This window comes from Carlito syrichta, unplaced genomic scaffold, assembly GCF_000164805.1.
Source record: "Carlito syrichta isolate Samal-C Ts95f unplaced genomic scaffold, Tarsius_syrichta-2.0.1 Scaffold287500, whole genome shotgun sequence".
In the NCBI taxonomy this organism is placed as follows: Eukaryota; Metazoa; Chordata; class Mammalia; order Primates; family Tarsiidae; genus Carlito; species Carlito syrichta.
Window position 1 is genome coordinate 97,310 of NW_007231596.1, and position 21,412 is coordinate 118,721.

The window sequence follows — 21,412 nt, forward strand, 5'->3', positions numbered from 1 at the left end:
TGCCCAGGCGGTTCTCGAACCCGTGGGCTCAGGCAATCCACTCACCTCAGCCTCCCAAAGCGTGGGATTACAGGCTGAGCCACCGAGCCCGGCTCAGGCTTCCATTTTTAATTCCTCAGTCAACTGGTCACACATAGGCCATTCTCCATAGTGCCATAGATACAGGTTGAGAGAAAAAAGGCAGTGTGGCAGGAAAGTGAACCATGTACCTTTGGGCTATTTCTTGTACAACTCGCTTGTACCTTCAGGCCAACATATCTAGTGTATGTAGTTGCTACTTAGATCATAGGTCTAATCAGCATATCATCAATAGTGGCGCAGAGTTATTTCCTGTGAATGAGAAGGCAATCATGTTTCCTGCAAATCAGATTATGACACAGCTGGAGAATTGATATAGCTCTGAGGTAGGACTGTAAAGGTGTATTCCTGACCTTGCCCATTGAAAGCAAACTTCTGATGGTCTTCACCAATAGGCATAAGTAAAAAAAAAAAAAAAAAAAAAAAGCATTTGCCAGGTCAAAAGCATTTGCCAGCTATCTAACAGATGCCAGGGAATGTGTTGATGTGCTCCAGCGACAAGCCACGAGTGAAACAGCCACTACAATTGGAGTCGCCACATGATTAAGTTTACAGTCATCTACAGTTCTCCAAGGCCCATCTAAGATGCAAGGGCCAAATTGGTGGAGCAGGATTGGTAGGCATCCACCTAGCATCTTTCAAGTCCTTGATGATACATCAATTTCTGCAGTCCCTTCAGATTTAATTACAATCACTTCTGAAGGTAAAGGCAGTTCTATTGGTTACACTCAGACTTTCCCACAAGAGCCCTCACTCTGTAAGTTGGGAAACGAATGTGGCAATTATTCCATTTGCAAAGTGTGTTTATTCCAATTGTGCATTCCAAACCCAAGGTTCTGACTGCCTCTGGAAGGAGAGCTGAAAATAAGAGCAGTGATGAAGGGAAACTTGTTCCATATGTATCTCTATTTTTTTGAATTAATTAATTTTATAATGAGCATGTACCTATGTTTTACTAGTTTAATTTTCAAGACAGTTTTCCAAATTTAAAATAACTATATCAATAACAGCAAAAACCACAATACTGCCTTAGAAAAGGTTTCTATTTAGATCATGAGACATAATAGTGCTTAACACAGTGACTGGTACAGAATTGCCACTCAGTAAATACTTGTTGAGCTGGGCAAACACACATACTCATGTTGATGGAAACCTAAGAGAATAATCCAAGAAATGGAGTAAGACTCCAACTCAACAAAACAAAACAAAAACAGCAAAATGCTCCATTACTTGGGCCTTACAACTCAGCAGACCTAATATTCCTTGTAATGTCTATGAGAGATAGGATACTCTGTGGAGCTTTTGACAGGTCTCTACAGGTGAATCACAGCACATAGTTCGGGGGTTTTAGAGTAAACTTATGCCACCCTCTATAGGAAATAATCTCCATTCCGAAATAGCCTTGGGGGCCTGCTGTTGAATCTTACTAGAGACTAAGCTTTTGACCATGGGCAATAAGTTACCATGAAACTTGAACCCCCATCACCAGTTTGGCATTGTGTGATCTATCATCCAATAAATGTGGCATCCACAGCTGCACTCCATCACCAAATGAAAGTGTTATGCATAAGATGAAGCTCAAGTAGGTCCTGAAGGTACAAACGAGTTGTATGAGAAATAGCCCAAATGTACATAATCAAACAGCAATATGTCTTTGTAAATAAATCCAGGTTAATATTCTATATTATGATTCTGCTGAAAACAAAGTGACTAATTTCCTCCTAACACTATTTAGATAAGCCATACTAATAGTTATAATAATATAGTTAATATTTTTAATAGTTAAAATTAATAGTGAATAATATTAATAGTTAATAATACTACTTTGTAGCTCTAGTTTGTTTAGAATTTAGTTTAAAACTTATTTGTAGAACTTTCCCCCTCTTTTAACTGACAGTCATTCCTGACTTCTAGGCTTTTTATTAAGGTATTCTGCAAATTTAACAAAAATCTTGGTAGATATCATTCTTCTTTGAATGTATATTTGCTGTGCATAGTAAGAACTGGTAAATTTTGCTTTTGTGTAGCTTAAAATGACAGGCTCTACTGTTATATATCTTTGTTTCTCCTAACATTTGTCCTTCTTCATCTATAAAATAGACATTAAATGATTAGGTTTCATGTGGGCATGCTCTGATGCCCACAGTTATATTAATTATTTCTTTGGTTTTTAATTACAGAGATTATGTTATTTAAGTAGAAGATTTTTCTGTAGGAATTGTTGGTTAGGACATGAATGATAACAGATATTCATATCTTATTTATGAATGGTTTCTTTTTAATGTGGCTTATAGAATGTAACAAACTTGGCTAGGTGCAGTGGCTCAAGCCTGTAATCCCAGCACTTTGGTAAGTCAAGGCAAGAGGATTGCCTGAACTCAGGGGTTCGAGACCAGCCTGGGCAACATGGTGAGACCTCGTCTCTACAATTAAAAAAAAAAATTAGCCAGGTGTGGTGGCGTACACCTGTAGTTCTAGCTACTTGGAAGGTAGAGGCAGAAGGATTGCCTGAGCCCAGCAGGTAGAGGCTGTGGTGGCCACGAGCATGCCACTGCACTCCAGTCTGGGCTACAGAGTGAGATTCCAACTCAAAAAAAAAAAGAATATAACAAACTCATGTTGAAAAATATTTCAGCCAGGCACGGTGGCTCGTGCCTGTAATCCTAGCACTTTTGGAAGGGGAAGTGAGAGGATTGCCTGAGCCCAGGGGTTTGAGACGAATCTGGGCAACTTGGCGAGAACTCATCTCTACAATAAATCAAAAAATTAGCTGAGCGTGGTGGTGCACACCTGTGGTTCCAGTTACTTGGAAGGCTGAGGTAGAAGGATCACCTGAGCTCAGCAGATTGAGGCTGTGGTGGTTGTGAACATGCCACTGCATTCTAGTTTGAGCGACAGAGTGAGAGTACAACTTAAAAAAAAAAATCAAAGTTTAAGATGCTGCTGGACATGGTGGCTTACACCTGTAATCCCAGCACTTTGGAAAACTGAGGCAGGAGGATTGCTTAAGGCCAGAAGTTCAAGACCAGCCTAAGCAATATAACAAGACTAGAAAAAAAAATTAGCCTGGCCTGATGGTAAGTGCCCATGGCTCCTGGTGGTTAGTGCCTACAGCTCCAGCTGCTCAGGAAGCTGAAGCAGGAGGATCACCTGAGCCCAAGAGGTCAAGGCTGTGGTGAGCCATGATCATGCCACTGCATGCTGCCTGGGCAACGGAATAAAACTCTAACTAAAAAAAAAAATCCAAAAAATAATTATGAATTGGTTCCTGGAACAAACTTACTTTGGAACAAGGATAAGAGAGTAATAGAAAAATTCAACACATAAATGAATGCAATGTGTTCTGACTTGGCAATTTTATTCTTTATGAAATTAATTTGTTATTAAAATTTTATATATGTTTATAATTCTATGGCTTTTTCACAGTGTGTATAGAATTATTTGGCCCCAGAATATATAGGAAGAAGGATAAGTATATAAATGTGTACTATCTTAAACACCTTAAATCTATTTTACTTCTGTAGCAATTGCCTTTTAGGTCTCATCCAATCACAGACCACAATACCCTTTTTGAGTGTATTTCACTTCCCCAGCTTTAGTTTTGTTATAGGTAAAGTGATGATATTAGTATTTTCCTGACAAAATTATCATGAAGAGTAAGTAAGAACAAGTGTAAATCACATAGCACAGTATCGGCCAAGCAGTGGTTAATGAATATTATATTATTTTTTAAGTTATAAGGAAAGGTTAAAAACACTTAATCCCTATTTTTTTTTTTTAAGAAAGCAGGATTTATTGAGAGGACAGAAAAGCTCCCACAGCGGGAGGAGAGCCGAAAGGGTTGTCTGTCCCTTATGTGTTTTAAAAATTTTTTGTAGACAACATATTTTTAATTGTTTCAAGGTTTTCCTTACTTATAAAATTATGGGAACTTCAGAAGCATTCTGCTTTATTGTCCCCAGGAAAGCTTCCTATACATAAATGTTTCTGGTGTAGTACACTTCATTACTGGTGTTATTAGTGGCCCGTCCATAATCTAAGATTCATGTATATTCATGTATATTCCTAGTGCCTAGGAGAATAAGACTCTGGGGATCATCTATGCCATCCCAAGACTAATTCTCCAACACATATTTTCACTCATTTAGACTGTAAATGCAGCTTAGGGTTAGAGATGATGGTGGCTCACACAGGTGGCAGCGGAGCAATGGAGAGAAGTAGGTGAATGAGACATTTTGGTAGCAGTTAAAGCGACCTGGTGATGTTTTGGATGGAGGAGGTTAAAAAGGAGAGAAATCAAGATGACCTCAAGATTTTTCGCCAGAGTGATTTTACCATTTACTGACATAAGGATAATAGAGGTGGGGAGCAAGCTGAGAAGAAGACAATGGTTATTCAGAATAATATTTTGGTCATGGCTAAGAAATCATCATTAAGTCATCTCTGTGGCGTTGCTCTGTTGACATCTGTGATCCGTGCTGGATTTTTTTAACTGAAAAAATATATAGCTTAGCAATTATTAACAATAATAATAATTATTATTATCACCACTGCTATATCGAGAAGTAAAAGCTCAGCAACTTAGGACTTCCTCAATCCCTTGAAAAAAACCGCTAATAGAAAAGGCAGCTTTAGCCAAACGTTCCCATTCACCCTCCAGCCCTGGGAACCTAGGGCGTCTCGCGTCCAATCAGCTTCCAAATCCCGTGCGTCGGCAAGTGGGAGGGGAGCCGATGGATTCCGTTGCCTCTGCATCTCGGGCTTGGACACGTTTGAAATCCTGCAGGTCCTTGAAGGTATATAAAGAGATTATTGTCCATTGGCAAAAATCTCAGTCTTTTATTTCAACTTAAATAATTTCTGTCATTACTCTTGTAAAATATATAGATTTGTTTTATTTAGTTTCTTATTATCTTCTACAAGCGTCCAAACTCCTTCAGAGCTTTACAGATTTGCGGGGTCCCTTTCCCCGCGCACGCGCGGGTGATGGAGAGGGCGGGCGTATTTCCGGGAGGCGCGTAGGGCTTGAGGTCGGGAGCTGCCCCTCCTGCCACCAATATGGAGACTTTGTATCGAGTCCCGTTCTTAGTGCTGGAATGTCCCAACCTGAAGCTGAAGAAGCCGCCCTGGGTGCACATGCCGTCGGCCATGACGGTGTATGCCTTGGTGGTGGTGTCTTACTTCCTCATCACCGGAGGTAACTCGGGCTGCCTGGGGCCGGAGAGGCTGAGGCGGCGATAGCTGACCCGTCCGGGAGGGGCGTCTGTTCCGCGGACTCAGCCCTGGGGCAGCATCGCTCCACTCTGGATCTTTTCTGAGGGTGGAGGGAAGTTCTGGGGCCCCGAGCGTTCACGTCCAGCTTTATTTGCCCTCACGCCCTGTCCCGTCTCTTGAGCGAACTCATGTTCTCCCTCCCTTTACCTTTCCTCTCCTTCTAGCCTCTTATCCCAGGGATCCGAGTCAAATAATATTTTTTTCAAGCTGAGATCGTTGCTCTTTTTATTGCTTCCCATACGTTGTCCGACGAGGGTGATTGGCAACTCTAGCTTGGCCCACTCTGCTTCTTCCATGGTTGGTCAAGAGTGTGTGGGACTTTTAACCAGTCTTTGTCTACGGTCGCTAGAGCCTTGGAAGGGATTCGACAGCCTTTAGGTTTGTTGGTTCAAACCGAAGGGTCCTGTGTTGCTTTTTACATGATCTACAATAAATGTGAATGGAGTTTTCCGAAACCGCCGTTTTGCGAAATAACTTGAGATTGGAGAAGAGATTTGCAGAAGATACTGTGTTTCGGAGGGCAGAAGTTGAGAATTTAAAAACAAGAAAACTAGCATTACTATTGAACGCTTTCATAGCATCCTGTCCTTTTCAAATAGAAAATTGCAGAGGGGTGTTGCATCTTGGTGAGTTGGCAGTCCCACTTCAGAGCCACTACCCTTTCAAGCCACAGTTCCCAGGATTGTGCTGAGTAACATTTAGATTTGCTGTGTACATTTAGATATGGGGAAGTGGTATACTTAATTTGGAAATGATAAAATTAAAGCCCGACGGATTAGGGACAGCAAAATGGTTCTAATTTTAAGGGGGTAGCCATATAATTGTTATTTTCATAGATGTTTGCAAGAATACTTGGCACTGAAGAAGGAAGACTATGAAACTGAGAGGGCTTAGTTCTAGAACATACCTTTGAATTTACCCCTTCCTACAATCTAGAATACTGACAGTTGACTTGTGTTTATTTAAATAAATTGCATTTTAAATATATTTTATGCTTGTAGGATATTATCTAGTATTGCATTAACATTAATCTTTGTTCAGCATGTTAATATCTACTGTATTGACTAAATAATTAAAAATGCATATGGCTTTTAAAGAAATGAATAGTAGAGTCTTCATCTGCCACTCTCTTTGCCGAAGCCCTTACTTCCCGTGAAGTCAGATCCTTTGCGAGAGACCTTAGCTTTCAGTCTGGCTCCCTTTCACCTGCCCCAACCACTGGGGGAAAGTGGAAAGGACACCTTTTATTGGCCAAGTCCATGAGGTATCTTGTATAAGGAATTGGTTTTGCCACTGAGAGAGAAGGATTCTCTTCTAAAAACTGTGAGTACACCTATATAAATAAACAATATTGCTGAGAAATAGTCAGCAAATAGGTATTGAGTCCCTAATAAGTTCCAGGCACTAGGTACTGGAGGTAATTGGACAAAACACGAAGAAACAAAGCTCTCCTGAAGCTTATAATATCATGGTTGAGACGTGTTAAATATAACTTTTTTCTATTAAAAATTGTCACGAATACAATGAAGGAAAAGAATGAGAGGTTATGAGAAAACAGTGGAAGTTGGGAGCATCTTTTAGATTGGAACGTGGACCCTGAGGAAATGACATCTAAGTCAAAATCTGAAGGGTTGAGGGAAAGGGTATGCTAGGCAGAGGGAAAAGCAGGGCAAATGTGGGATCAAGAGTCCAATTTGGTAGCTACACCTCTTATGGCTTTTGTGATACTCCATGTTTTCTTGCCACTTTTTTTTTGGTTTTTTTTGAGTTGGAATCTCACTCTGTCGCCCAGACTGGAGTGCAGTGACACGCTCCTGGCCACCGCAGCCTCAACCTGATGGGCTCTGGCGATCCTTCAGCCTCAGCCTTTCAAGTGGCCGGAACTACAGGCGCATGCTACCACGCCCAGCTAATTTCTGACTTATTGTAGAGACGAGGTCTTGCCAAGTTGCCCGGGTGGGTCTCAAACCCGCGGGCTCAGGCAATTCACTCGCCTCAGCCTCCCAAAGTGCGGGGATTACAGGCTAGAGGTGTTTTTCAAGAAAAATGTAATTAGTAACACTAGATTAAATACTGCTGGGAATCCTCTTAAGATGAGAACTGAAAGTGTCCATTGAATTTGACAACATGGAGGTCACTGGCAACCTTAACAAGAGCAGTATGAACGGTGGCAGAAGCCAGATTGTAGTGAGTTGAAGAATGAAGGGTAAGTAAGGAAGAGGAGGTGGCAAACTTGCCTAATTCATTCTATAAGGAAGCCTGACTCCCTTTCAGAAAGGAAGACTAGAAATAGGATGTGTTATCTGAAGTTAAGGGTGGGTTGATAAAGGGAAGGAGAGCTTGAAAATACAGGAGAGAGAAGAGATATCCAAAAGAATAAAGCCCCTGAAGGCAAGAGAAAATGGAGTCCTGATGATTGCAGAAGGCATCCTATATTGATAGGAGGAGGGATTCTTCCTCCAGTGTAGCTTCAAGGGAGGAGGCAAGGACAGATGTAGGTACCAGGAGTTTGTAGATTTGGTGGGAAGCAAAGAAGGGAATTCCTATGTGATTGTCATACTAAGATGAGGAGGACAAGGGCTTGTTACAGTTAAGAACAGTGGAGATAAGGATGTTTGAGAACAGTGGAAAGGGTAAAGAGTAGATGCTGACAGTGGGAGATTGAGAAACAGTAACAAGGATGTTGATGACCATTAATGTGAATGATCGTGATGATATTATGACATAATGATAGATATTAGCATTCATGTTTATGAACCTCTAGTTTTACCAGTCTACCTGAGAGTGTTATTTTAAAATGTCTCCTTGTTTTACATTTCAGCAGTTTCTCTGAATACCTTTCAATTTATACTAATCCCAGGATACATACAACATTTTCATGAACTAAAACACAGCCTTTAATGTTAAATCTTTTTTTACTGTAGAGTCATTCTTGAGTATTAGCAACTGTTATTGAATGAATTTCCTACAAACAATTTGTACTTCTTTTAGAGATAAAATTATTTTATAAGTAATTCTAAAACTTTGACTTGAGCCCAGGCGTGGTGGCTCATGCTTGTAATCCCAGCACTCTGGCAGGCTGAGTCAAGAGGATTACCTGAGTGCGGGAGTTCAAGACTAGCTTGGGCAGCACAGGAAGACCTTGTCTCTACAATAAATGAAAAAAATTAGCAGGGCATGGTAGTGCCCGCCTGTAGTCCCAGCTATTTGGAAGGCTGAGGCAGGAGGATCTCCTCCTGAACCCAGCAGGTCAAGGCTGCAGCAGCCTTAATGGTGCCACTGCACTCCAGCCTGGGTGACAGAGTGAGATTCTGACTCAAAAAAAAAAAAAGAAAAGGCTGGGTGCTACGGCTCATGCCTGTAATCCCAGCACTTTGGGAGATGGGGACAAAAGGATGCCTAAGCCCAGGGGTTAAGACAAGCCTGGGCAACTTGGTGAGACCTCTTTTCTACAATAAATCAAAAAATTAGCCAGGTGTGGTGGCACTCACCTGTAGTTCCAGCTATTTAGAAGGCTTAGGCAGAAGGATTGCCTGAGCCCAGCAGGTCGAAGCTGCGGTAGCCTGAGCGTACCACTGCATTCTAGCCTGTTCAACAGAGTGAGACTCTGACTCAAAAATATAATAATTTTAAAAATGAAAAATAAAACATTGACTTAAATATCTGAATTTTTTTTAGAAACTTACATTAGTTGGGCTTCATCTGATTATAATAATACAATCAAAATGGTCCTATGTAAAAATAAGTGATCCTTTAGAAACAATGAGATCTATAATTCTCTTTTTAAAAATTAGGAATCTAATATAATCTGTATTATTATCTTTCATATAGGAATAATTTATGATGTTATTGTTGAACCTCCAAGTGTTGGCTCTATGACTGATGAACATGGGCATCAGAGACCAGTAGCTTTCTTGGCCTACAGGTAAGAGATACCTTTTTTAATGACTTGGTGGTGCAAAGGATGGTTGCTTAGGTATGCCTGGTTATTTAAAAATAGAATAAAACCTATTCATCTGTATTTAGACAACAGCCATTTTAAAATGCTGAATTTTTTAATCTGGTTATGGTGGCACACACCTGTAGTCCCAGCTACTTGGGAGGCTGAGGCAGGAGGCTTGTTTGAGCCCAACAGGTCAAGGCTGCTGTGAACTTTGATTGCATTACTGTGTGCCAGGCTGGGTGACCCTGTCTTTAAAAAAATAAAGTAAAATGTGAATTCTGAAATGGCAAGAAGTGAGGCAAGAGCAAGTTAAAGTACATTTCCCGTTTATTAGGAAATAGAGTATTTCACAGTGATTGACGTATTACCAATTTAAAGGAGGGTATCAATTTAAAATACATATATAGACTGTTCTGAGGGTCAGCAAACAATAGCCACTTGTGGGGTTTTTTTTTTTTTTTTTTGGTAAATAAAATTTTATTGGAATTGGGCACACCCATTTGTTTATATGGTTCAGCTACAGTGGCTGAGTTAATGACACAAACCATATGTTCTGCAAGCCTAAGATATTTACTAAGTGGGCATTTAAGAAACGTTTGTGGACCCCTAGATTATGTCATTAAATGCCGAAAATCATTTTGGAGACTTAAGCGTTTCACTCCAGCAGTGAAGCATCATTCCAGTGTGGTTTGGTTCACCAGAACAATGCTTATCATGTTGTTTTCTGGAATCTACTTGATAAATATCTACTTAAACCTGGCTATATATTTATATTTAAAATTTACTGTAATGCTACTTATACATAGCATATTCTTGGAAAGATTTATTTTGATTCTTTGCAGGGAGGGGAGCTAAATAACAGGGAGTCTTCGTGTGGTTTGGAGAGACCTTTATAGGGTCTTGTTTTATATTTTTAAAATTTTGAACCTGGTTCATATATAGGTTTTTTTTTTTTTTTTTTTGAGTCAGTTTCACTCGGTTGCCTTGGCTGGAGGGCAGTGGCATGCTCACAGCTGCCGCAGCCTCGACCTGCTGGGCTCAGATGATCCTTCTGCCTCAGCCTTCTAAGTAGCGGGAACTACAGGCACGCGCCACCACACCTGGCTAATTTTTCTTGATTTTTGTGGAGATGAGGTCTCGCCAAGTTTTCCATGCTGGTCTCAAACCCGTGGGCATGTACACGCACATAAACACATATACACACACACACACACACACACACACACACACACTTGCATAGAATTTTAAAGGTTTATAGCTCACTGAAGTCCTTGTCGGGTTCATGAAGCCTTATTTAAAAATGTTTGCTTTTAAGATATTTCCCTTTGAAGCAAGAAGTTTATTATTACCATAAAACTTTAAGAAATTTCTAACTGGCCAGGCTCGGTGGCTCAGCCTATAATCCCTGTGCTTTGGGAGGCCAAGGTGAGTAAGTAGTTCCAGCTACTTGGAAGCCCGAGGCGGAGGATCGCTAGAGCCCAGCAGGTTGAGGCTGCAGTGACTGGGAGCGGCCACTGCATTCCAGTCTGGGAGACAGTGAGACTCCAACTCAAAAAAAAAAAAAGAAATTTCTAACCAATTCAAAATTAGTTTGAAATTTATAGTAGTACTCTAAATGGCATAACTTTGAAAAGCTAAATGGGTAAAGAGTTCATATACATTAAATACTTGGCCTTTCTTTGCTAATTAAAATATGAGTATTTATTTTACATAGACAGTTGTGTTAATTGAGGTTTTGAAATTTTTTTTCATGTAAACTCCGTGAAGGCAAAGATTTTTGCCTATTCCTTATTGTATCTCTCAAATATTTGTTGAAAGAACAGATGAATATCCAGAGGTGTAAGATATTTGTAAGGGTAAGAATAAAAAATTAGCACAAAAAATTTTAGCACAAAGCAGAACAGAAATTTCAACTGAAGGGAAAAATTTTTTCATTGTTCTGGACGTTCTTATTTATTGTTTTGCTGTGGTCATTCTTCTCTTTTTCAGAGTAAATGGACAATATATTATGGAAGGACTTGCTTCCAGCTTCCTGTTTACAATGGGAGGTTTGGGGTTCATAATCCTGGACCGATCCAATGCACCAAATATTCCAAAACTCAATAGATTTCTTCTTCTATTCATTGGATTCGTCTGTGTCCTATTGAGTTTTTTCATGGCTAGAGTATTCATGAGGATGAAACTGCCGTAAGTTATTTGTGTAACCAACAATTTAACTTATGTTGTAAATTAGTAAAGTGATTACCTGAACAACATAAAATCATAGGAGACTTAATTTAACCTTCATTTAAACAGGCGAAAAATCCAAGAACCAAAGAAATGTGTGCCTTGCTCAAGGTGGTAGCTATTCTTAATAACAAAATTGAACCAGTGAGTCTTTTTTGGCTGTAATCCTCATGTGTGTTCATGAGAAAATTTAGTTATTTTGTCTCAGCATCACTGATTGAAGATAGTTATTAATTGTTTCTCTAAAATACCTTTTGGTTTTCTGTAACATAGGATTCCAGTAGTATTAATAGTAGTGAATATTTTCAAATTTTTTCTCTTTGAGTTGGAGTCTCACAGGCTAGAGTGCTGTGGCACAGTCGTAGCTCACCACAACCTCGACCTCTTGGATTCAGGCGATCCTTTGGCCCCGATCTCCCAAGTAGTTGGGACTACAGGCAGGCGTCACCATGTCCGACTAATTTTTAATTTTTTTTTAGAGACGAAGTCTTACTATGTTGCCCAGGTTAGTCTTGAACTCCTGGGCTCAAGCAGTTCTCCCGCCTTGGCCTCCCAAAGTCCTGGAATTACGAGTGTGAGCTACCATGCCCAGTCTTAAAGTCCATTTTGACTCAGAAAACTTTCAATATCTTTAAAAGAGAAATAAATTGGTTTTATGACACCTTTTCTAATTCCATTTACAATCATTAATTTGAAATATGGATACGTCTAATCACATTCCCATATATTCTAATGTCACCTATGGGTGCATTAGTAACTATTGGCCAAGTGTAATATGAAGATTTTTTTGACCAAGTATAATATGAAGATTTGCTCCTAGTAATTTTATTTTTTACTGTGTTAAACATCAAGTGTAAACTCTACTTATTTCTTAGCGTGGTTAAATTTTACAAGTTCATTCTCTCTTTGGCTTACCCTGTTCATTGTAACACATCTTGGGTATAGTGGGCAGGCTTCTCCTAGAATGTCTGAAGTGCTTATCCCACAATCATCACTTTTCCATGTTAGCCCTGGCAGGATGGGAAGGGATAGCACAGGGTTCTTTGTCCACTGACTATCTCTGTGGCCATATAGCCCCTTAGTCTCTGCCAGTGGTTCTTATTTTCATCTGGGGAATGCAGTTCTGGCTGTTGGCTAAATTTGTGAAGACTTAGGTACTCCAGCCTCTTCTTTTTCTGCTCCTGTTGGAAATAAGTCACCTAGCCCGGTAAGGTATATGGGTATGGAAGAGACTAAAGTTTTCTGTAGGAGAGCAAGAAAAGAGGAGGCTCCCAGAGAGGATGAGGAAGCTACTAAAAATGAACACCGAGGTTGGGCACACTCACACCTGTAGTCCCAGCACTTTATTTTTTTAATTTTTGATGTTTTATTTTATTGCAGTAGCTTTAGGGGATACAAGTAGTTTTTGGTTACATAGTTGCATTGAAGAGTGGCAAAGAAGTCTGGGATTTAAGTGTACCTATCACCTCCATCTGTGCACGTTGTACCTGATAGGTGATTTTCCATTTCTCCGCTCCTCCTGCACCTTTAATTCCAGAACTTTGGGGAGGCTGAGGCGGGAGGATCACTTGAGCCCAGGAGTTAGAGAACAGCCCAGGCAACAAAGTGAGACCCTGTTTATAAATAAATAAGTAAATAAATAGACCTGGCATGATGACACATGTCTATAATCCCAGCACTTTGGAAGGCCAAGGTGGAAGGATTGCTTGAGCCCAGTAGTTCAAGACCAGCCTGGGCAACATAGACTCCATCTCTTAACAAAAAGAGAAAAGGAAAGCAAAGAAAAATAAATAAATAAAAATACAAATTAATACCAAGGCTGGGCATGGTGGCTCATGCCTATAATCCCAGCACTTTGGGAGGCCAAGGTGAGAGGATTGCCTGAGCCCATGGGTTCGAGACCAGCCTGGGCAACTTGATGAGACCTTATCTCTACAATAAATAAAAAATTAGCCAGGCGTGGTGGCGCTCGCCTGTAGTTCTAGCTACTTGGAAGGCTCAGCTGGAAGAGTTGCTTGAGCCCAGCAAGTTGAAGCTGCAGTGGCTGTGAGCATGCCACTGCACTCCAGTCTGAATGACAGAGTGAGACTCCAACCTAAAAAAAAAAAAAATTAATACCAAAACAGAAAAAGTCTTTGGAGGTGTGTAGAAAAACAGAGAAAGCGACCTGGTTTTGCTTCTAGAACCAGATTTGTTCTCATTGGCACGTGTTTCATTCTCTGGATTACCTTCATCTTACATTTGCAATTATTTTTATTAATGTAAACATTTGTCTAATTATCCCCATTCTACAGGCTAGGAATATGTAAGATTGTTTCACTTAATCCAAGCTTGAAGGTAGAGCAAAAGGATATACTCTCTGGGTTTCAGTTGTAGCTTATGTTAGGTTTAACCAAAGCAGGACGACAGTCCAAATAGAAAATTACCACTTTCTGTAGCTTGGCATGCAGCTAAACCTGGGAGCTGAATTATTAAGAGGAATGACTTTGTGGCTCCTTCTTTAATTCATTTCTCATCTCTAGCTCCTTATGCCCAGTGCCTCAAGTGTGAGAAACAAGGGACAGTTTCACATAAGAAAGGGAAGCAGCGGTAATGCCTTTCCTGGAATATTTTGCAGGTCCCAAAGGAGGTGATGAGCAAGGGCTGTTGGCCTGCGTATTGCATACAACAGGGTTGTGGTTGATATTGCCAGCAAGGAAGCTGCATGTCTTTCTTCTTTCACACTAATTATCTTTGCTGTCCCAACAGTTTGATTATAGTGAGTAGAATAACAACAGCAGCAAAAATATGTTTAAAAAACACCCATAGCCACTGGTTTTCCAAATCAACTAAGTTTCTAGTATCTGAGATCAAGGATGGCTGTATCATAAGATGCATCATGATAAACTCGAGGATGGAATTCTCTTTCGCAAATCAGATATTACCTTTAAAAAGTAGAAAGCAAAGCCGGGCTTAGTGGCTCACTCCTGTAATCCCAGCACTTTGGGAGGCCAAGGCGAGGGGATTGCCTGAGCTCAGGGGGTTTGAGACCAGCCTAGGTGAGACCTCATCGCTACAATAAATAAAAAAATTAGCTGGGGCAGACAACAGACTGCCTGTCTCTGCTGTACTACCCAATGCTATCTTACAGTGTATTTCTGTCTTTAATAAATCTACCTTAAAAAAAAAATTAGCGGGTGTGATGGTGCATGCCTGTAGTTCCAACTGAGGTAGAAAGATCATCTGAGCCCAGCAGGTTGAGGCTGTGGTAGCTGTGAGCATGCCACTGCACTCCAGCCTGGGCGACAGAGTGAGACTTCAACTCAAAAATAAAATAAACGAAAAGGAAAAAGCAGTAGCACTGAATCACTATTATTCTTACTAGTTTGATTTATGCTTCTTTAAAGACTTGATGTCTTCCTTATTGATATAATTTTACTAATTAAGACATAATTTCATTTGCTGCTTTGACTTTTGAAGAAATGGACACTCTAATAAAATAATTATTTGCATACATAGCAATACACTTAAAATGAAAAATTAAATTTTAGTCGCCAATATTTTTATTAGTACAAAATTTCAAAGGAGCAATTTTTTGTGAAATCGTGTATCTGTATTCAATATACTTTAAACATACATAGGCTCAAAGATACAATGTTTGGGTACTAGGTGGAAGACTGATACAAGTTAGTACTTGATTCTTCTGAAAAATAATGAACGATCCTTAAACTGTCTTTGACGTCCAGTGTTGGGGTAGTATTAACGTAAAGCCAACTCTTTAAAATGGAAAAAGATAAAAGGTGGTGGTGTGGTAATAGCCTAAAATCTGGCAAGGTATTGGATTGGAGGTGGAAGAATGGGTTCCCACGTCTGGCAAGTCTGTTATAAAGCTGTGTGAAGCTACTCTAAATAGATACCATTACATAGTGGAGAACAAAAGGCCTACTTTATCAGACTGACAAAACTGGCCTTTTAGCAATTTGAATTGCTAAATAGTTTTTTATTTAAGTCTGATGAGGAAAGCTAGGGAGCTCAAAGGAAGAAGGCAAATGAAAAATAAAAATAAAAACATAGTAATACTTAGTATCAATTAGAATGACATGATGCATATATGTGATTCTTCCATGTAACTGAAATTTAGCCCTGTCAGTACTAAAACATTATTCACTTTTGACAGATCTCTTTCTTAAGTGTTTATGTTGTATTGCCATATTAATACATTTTATTTAGCAAATATATATTATTTGACACTAGTATTGCTATTATACTGCAAGCCTTAAGCATAATTTTTCCTTTATCTTAATATATAATACTATTTCACATTTTTTTAGTTTACTTCCTCAGTGTAACCTGTCACTTCTTGTTATTAGTGTACGTCTACTGTAATTTCATCTTTTCCTTCCTCCTCTTTTCAGTTTGCTGGTTATTCTGTGATTTGAGGAAATAGATAATCAAGTTATTTTATTGACTTTTAAATCAGACCTGGCTGTAGGCAAGTTTAATGGCTTGTCATTGAAGCCATCTTTGCAGATGTTTGAGAATTTCTTTCCTTTGCTTCCAGATTTGGAGCTATATTCTAGAGAATTAAGACTATAGAGAATCTGGCATCTGGGTTGTTTCAGTGAGTAAAGTCTCATATCCAGGTTTCATTTTTAGCAAATGAGAGAGGTAATTCTAAAGAAACAAAACATTTGCACAGCTGCTGAGGGCATTGTGTAGTCGAGAAAGGGAGGGATTCGGAGCTCCATGTTGGGCTTGCCATTTATTAGTTCTGACACTTTGGATTAGTTGTGTGCACTTTCTTACCCTCAGGTTCCAAACCTGTTGAATGATGTAAATAATATACCTCAGAGAGTTACCATCAAGATTAAATGAGAAGGTGTCTTATGTGCTCTCAGGCATAATATTACTATTAGTGTTTTCATTCTAAAGATAAACAGAATCCTAAAAGCTCTGTGTTTCATATTGGATTCTGGCCACAGTTTCAAAAATAAATAAATAAACCATGGCTGTTTCTGAAAGAAGAAAGTGAAATTTCCATTTCTAGGATAACTGAAGAAGGTAGTATACCCAGGAGTGAGGAGACTTGTGTTTTAATGCAAGTTTTGTTCCTTTCTGGCCTTGTGATTTTCAGCAAGCCACTTAACTCCCCAGCAGTCTTACACTCTTCAACTGGAAAGTGAGAAAAATACTTTTTTAGAGCTGTTACAAGGATTAGATGCAATAAGTCATGTCCTAGTATTTTGAAAAATTTTTATGTTAGTGCCTACCTAGCACAGTGCCTGCTTTAATATACAAAGGGCACTCAGTGATTATTTAGAAAATGAATGCCTTAAAATAAAGGTTAAATAGAAGATCCTATGCCAGGTGTGATGGCTCATGCCTATAATCCCAGCACTTTGGGAGGCAGAGGCAGGAGAATGCTTAAGCTGAGGAGTTTGAGACCAGCCTAAGCAACATAGTGAGACCTTGTCTTTATAAAAAAAAATTTAAAAATTAGCTAGATGTGGTGGTGTGTGCCTATAGTCCCAGCTACTTGAAAGGCTGAAGTGGAAGGATTGCCTGAGCCTAGAAGATCGAGTCTATGGTGAGCCATGATTGTTCCACTGCACTCCAGCCTGGGTGACAAAGTGAGGCCCTGACTCAAAAACAAAATCCTTCATGGTGGCTTCTCCTTAATTTTTGAGTTCTTGATTTACTTTGATTGTATTTATCTATAATTTTACTTGTATAAAATTCTCACAGTCCTGAATATAATAATTAAAGATTATGAGATTATGAAATTTTCTGAGCCATGAGAGGAAACTAAATGATTCCAGGAGAAACTATGGTAATGTATTTCAACAATTTTATTTTTATTCCCTACCAAGAAGTAGAGTAATTTATTTGTTCCTTTTTTTCTTATCATGTATTATAATATAATATTTCTTTATTTTCCTTCTTTTTTTAATTTTAGACGTGAGCTCTTGCCTTGTTGCTCAGGCTGGAGTGCAGTGGTGAGATCATAGTTCACTGTAATCTCAAACTCCTGGTCTCAAGCAATCCTTCTGCCTCAGCCTCCTGGGTATCTGGAACTATAGGCATGTGCCACCACATCTGACTAATTTTTCATTTTTTCCGTATATTTTTTATTTCGGGGTCTTGCGTTGTTGCCAAGGTTGGTCTCCTGACCCCAAGCAGTCCTCCTGCATTGGCCTTCCAAAATGCCAGCACTATAGGCGTGAACTACTGTGTTCAACTATGTATATTTTTTTAATTTTAATTTTTTTATTTTAAAGATGTGGAGTACAATTCAGGGTTAAGTATACAAATGTTCATTTTGCAGTGACCCTTGTTGACCAACTATATTTCTTAGTATGCCTAAAATTTTTTTTAAGGTAGGACTATGTATGAGTTTTGTAACTGTGAGTAGGTATGTTTATTTAAATATTCTTTTCCAGGCTGACTGTGGTGGCTCATACCTGTAATCCCAGTACTTTGGTATGCCAAGGTAGGAGGATCACTTGAGACCAGCCAGGCCAACAAAGTGAGACTCCATTTCTACAAAAAAACAGAAAAATAAGCTGGGTATGGGGGTGCATGCCTGTAATCCGAGCTACTCGGGAGGCTGAGACAGAAGGATCACTTGAGCCTAGGAGTTCATGGTGGTGAGCTATGATTGTGCCACTGCACTCCAGCTTGGATGACAGAGTGAAACCTTGTCCAAATAAATAAATAAGACCGATAATAATCCACTGAACTCCAACCTGAGTAATAGAATAAAACCCTGTCTAAATAAATAAATAAATAAGATCGCTGATAATCCATGGAGTTATAGTGCATACGTGTAGGTCACACACTAGTTGTAAGGAAGAATAACACAGTATATATAACTGAATTGAGAGATAGAGGTCCACAGTGCATATTCATATATCAGGGTATGCAGATGACAGGAAACTATTCCTAGAGTCCTTAGGACCTTTGTTTCATAGTGTAAGGTTGCTGTTGGTTGGGTATCTTTCAATGTACAGATATGAGTGGATACTTGCTTAAACTCTTCTTGAACCTTTTTTTTTTTTCTTGTGAAGCTTAGGTTTTAAAATGTCCTTTTGCCGGGCTCGGTGGCTCAGCCTGTAATCCTGCGCCTTTGGGAGGCTGAGGTGAGTGGATTGCCTGAGCCCGCGGGTTTGGGACCTGCCTGGGCAACTTGGCGAGACCTCATCTCTACAATAAATCAAAAAATCAGCTGGGCATGGTAGCGCATGCCTGTAATTCCGGCTACTCGGAAGGCTGAGGCGGAAGGATCGCCAGAGCCCAGCAGGTCGAGGCTGTGGTGGCCGGGAGCGGCCACTGCACTCCAGTCTGGACGACAGAGTGAGACTCCAACTCAAAAACAAAAACAAAAAAACAACAAAAAAAGTGTCCTTTTTGTGAAGCATCAGACATTATAGTAACCAATTTATATGGGTCTTCAAAGAAGACCAAAGAATGCTTCTATTTTTAAATTTTTGTTCATTTTTGGAGGTAGGGAAGATGAGAAGCGTTAGGTCTTTTTAGAGTTGCTATAGAGGTGGTTGTGTTAGATGAAAGTTCTCTTTACTTGGCCAGGCTGGTACAGCAGAAGGAAAAGTGTATGAGTTCTCAGTAGATGGCACTGCAGTACGTAGATCTAAGTTGTGTAGAGAATCAGAAGCTGAAAGGGAGGAAAATCATATTCTTGAGTGATTGCTATAGGTCAAGTGCTGGGGTAGACCTCAGTGTTAAATAAAGTAGTTTTTAAACCCTACCTTACCAATGAAGAAATTTAAGACTCTAATAATTGCAGCCAACATTTGTCAAGTGCTTATTACCATGGTAGCAAATACTATATAAGTAAATTATCTTATATAATTCTGAAAATTCTTTGAGGTATCTCTATTTTACAGATGAAGAAACTGAGTGAGGTTTGCCCAGGCTTACCCAATAAATGGTAGAGGCAGGGTCAGAAGTAGAGGCATTCTGAAGGCATCAGTGAGTACAGGTATATTAGATCCTTTCTTAAAGAAGATACTTTTACATGCTTTTTCTCCTGATCCTGTAGATCCTTAATTAATAATAGACTTCAAGAGTCTATTGCAAAAAGAAAGGCTTAGAACTTTATAACACTAAACCTATTGCTTTAATTTAAGGGGATTTCAGAGCCTAACATGTACATTTACTAAAAGGATCTCCTATGAGATCAGCATGAAGTTTGACTTGATCAGCAGATGCAGCTAAAGTTCCTAACTGCCATCCAGACATTTCCTAAAGTAACAAAGGTATAGAAGATGTTTCTGTACACTGTTTCTCCCTATTCTCCTACCTTCTACTCTGGTTGTAGTAAAGTTTTTAGAAATCCAAACCAATGTCTTTCTATTAAAAGATTTGATTTTAGCCAGGTGCAGTGGCTTACACCCAGCACTTTGGGAGGAGGAGAAGAGAGTATTAAGGATTGCCTGAGTTCAGGGGTTTGAGACCAGCCTGGGCAGCTTGGAGAGACCTCATCTCTACAATAAATCAAAAAATTAGCCGGGCGTGGTGGCACATGCCTGTGGTTCCAGCTACTTGGAAGGCTGAGGTGGAAGGATCGCCTGAGTCCAGCAGGTCAAGGCTGCAGTGGCCTTGAGCGTGCCACTGCACTCCAACCTGGGCAACAGAGTGAGATTGCAACTTAAAAAAAATAGGGTTTGACTTTTGTTGCAATTCTGAGAGTCCAAAGTAGATTGATTCTGACTGTTAAGTTTAACTTTTACATAGCATTTTCTCTTCTTCTTTTTCTTATTCTATGTTTAGCATATTGCTTTGTAACTTTATACTTTAAAGGGTAAGTGTAATAGAACTGAAGCCCAGTGATTTATATATATTGGGATGAAGGGTTCAAGATATGAGGTAAGAGCCATAATCTGTAATGAAGGATCACAATTATATTTTTAGATTGTCATGTGATGTGTCATAACATTTGTTTGGGCACTTTGAAATGCTGCTTCCTTTTCACTTTTTGTGCTTCTAATTTTATTTCTACAGGGGCTATCTGATGGGTTAGAGTGCCTTTTGAGAAGAAATCTATGGATACTGGATTTGTTCCTGATAATGTAGTTTTAAAGGCTATACCAATCGTCTAATATGAAATGTGGAAGAGAATGAAGAGTAGCAGAAAACGAAATATCTAGCGAAAACATAGGAAACGTTTGAAAGCTTGGACTACAATTTCTTCTTGGTATCAAAGAGACAAGTTTATCACAGTATTTTTTCCTGCTGACCTGTACTGTAGCAACAATGTTAAGTGGCATTTTCTTCTTAGTTTTTCATATCTTAAAGAAAATATACTCCATATCTATAATATTGAATAAAGTGATTATTTTTTACAACCCCTTTAACATTTTTTGGAGGTGACAGTTCTGGTTTTCAGAAATTAATATAATCAGGAAGCAAGATTCCATAAGCTGAGAACTCTGGACAGCTGATCAGCTTTACCAAGGTGCTTTGCCTTTAAACAGAGTATGTGATAGCACATTATTTCAGATATGTATGTAAGGCTGTTTCCTGAAAAATAAGATGTATGAAAGGAACGGAAATAAATAATTTTTCTAATTAGCACCTTTTATATTTGTTACTTAACTGATAGTATTAAGTTTTTGGTCTTTAAATCATTTGGTCCCATCTTGTGACTTTCTTTACCTACTTTTTATAGCTTATGGTTTCAAAATATGGTGGACAGAGGCCAGGTACAATGGCTGAGACCTGGGTGCAGAGGCAGGAGGATAACTTGAGGTCAGGAGTTTGAGATCAGCCTGGGCAATATAGCAAGACTCTACCTCTACCAAAAAAAAAAAAAAATGGTTGGAAGGACGCCTCTAGAGTTAGGAACTCCATATCTTTTTTTTGAGTTGGAGTCTTACTCTGTGGCCCAGGTTG

The 21,412-nt window shown here is 39.3% G+C and overlaps 1 protein-coding gene across 2 annotated transcripts; it reads left to right on the forward strand.

Annotated features, from left to right (window-relative positions):
• Positions 1-5,066: 5,066 nt before the first annotated feature.
• On the forward strand, positions 5,067-21,091 carry OSTC (oligosaccharyltransferase complex non-catalytic subunit). Of its 2 annotated transcripts, XM_008052773.1 has the most exons (4): positions 5,067-5,275; positions 9,184-9,277; positions 11,285-11,482; positions 20,522-21,091. In XM_008052773.1, the coding sequence occupies exons 1-4, from the start codon at positions 5,137-5,139 to the stop codon at positions 20,538-20,540; spliced, it is 450 nt and encodes a 149-aa protein (XP_008050964.1). In that variant the 5' UTR covers positions 5,067-5,136; the 3' UTR covers positions 20,541-21,091. The 2 variants fall into 2 exon arrangements, with proteins under 2 accessions (XP_008050964.1, XP_008050965.1); XM_008052774.1 differs by lacking the exon at positions 11,285-11,482 and having other exon boundaries at positions 5,070-5,275.
• Positions 21,092-21,412: the final 321 nt, after the last annotated feature.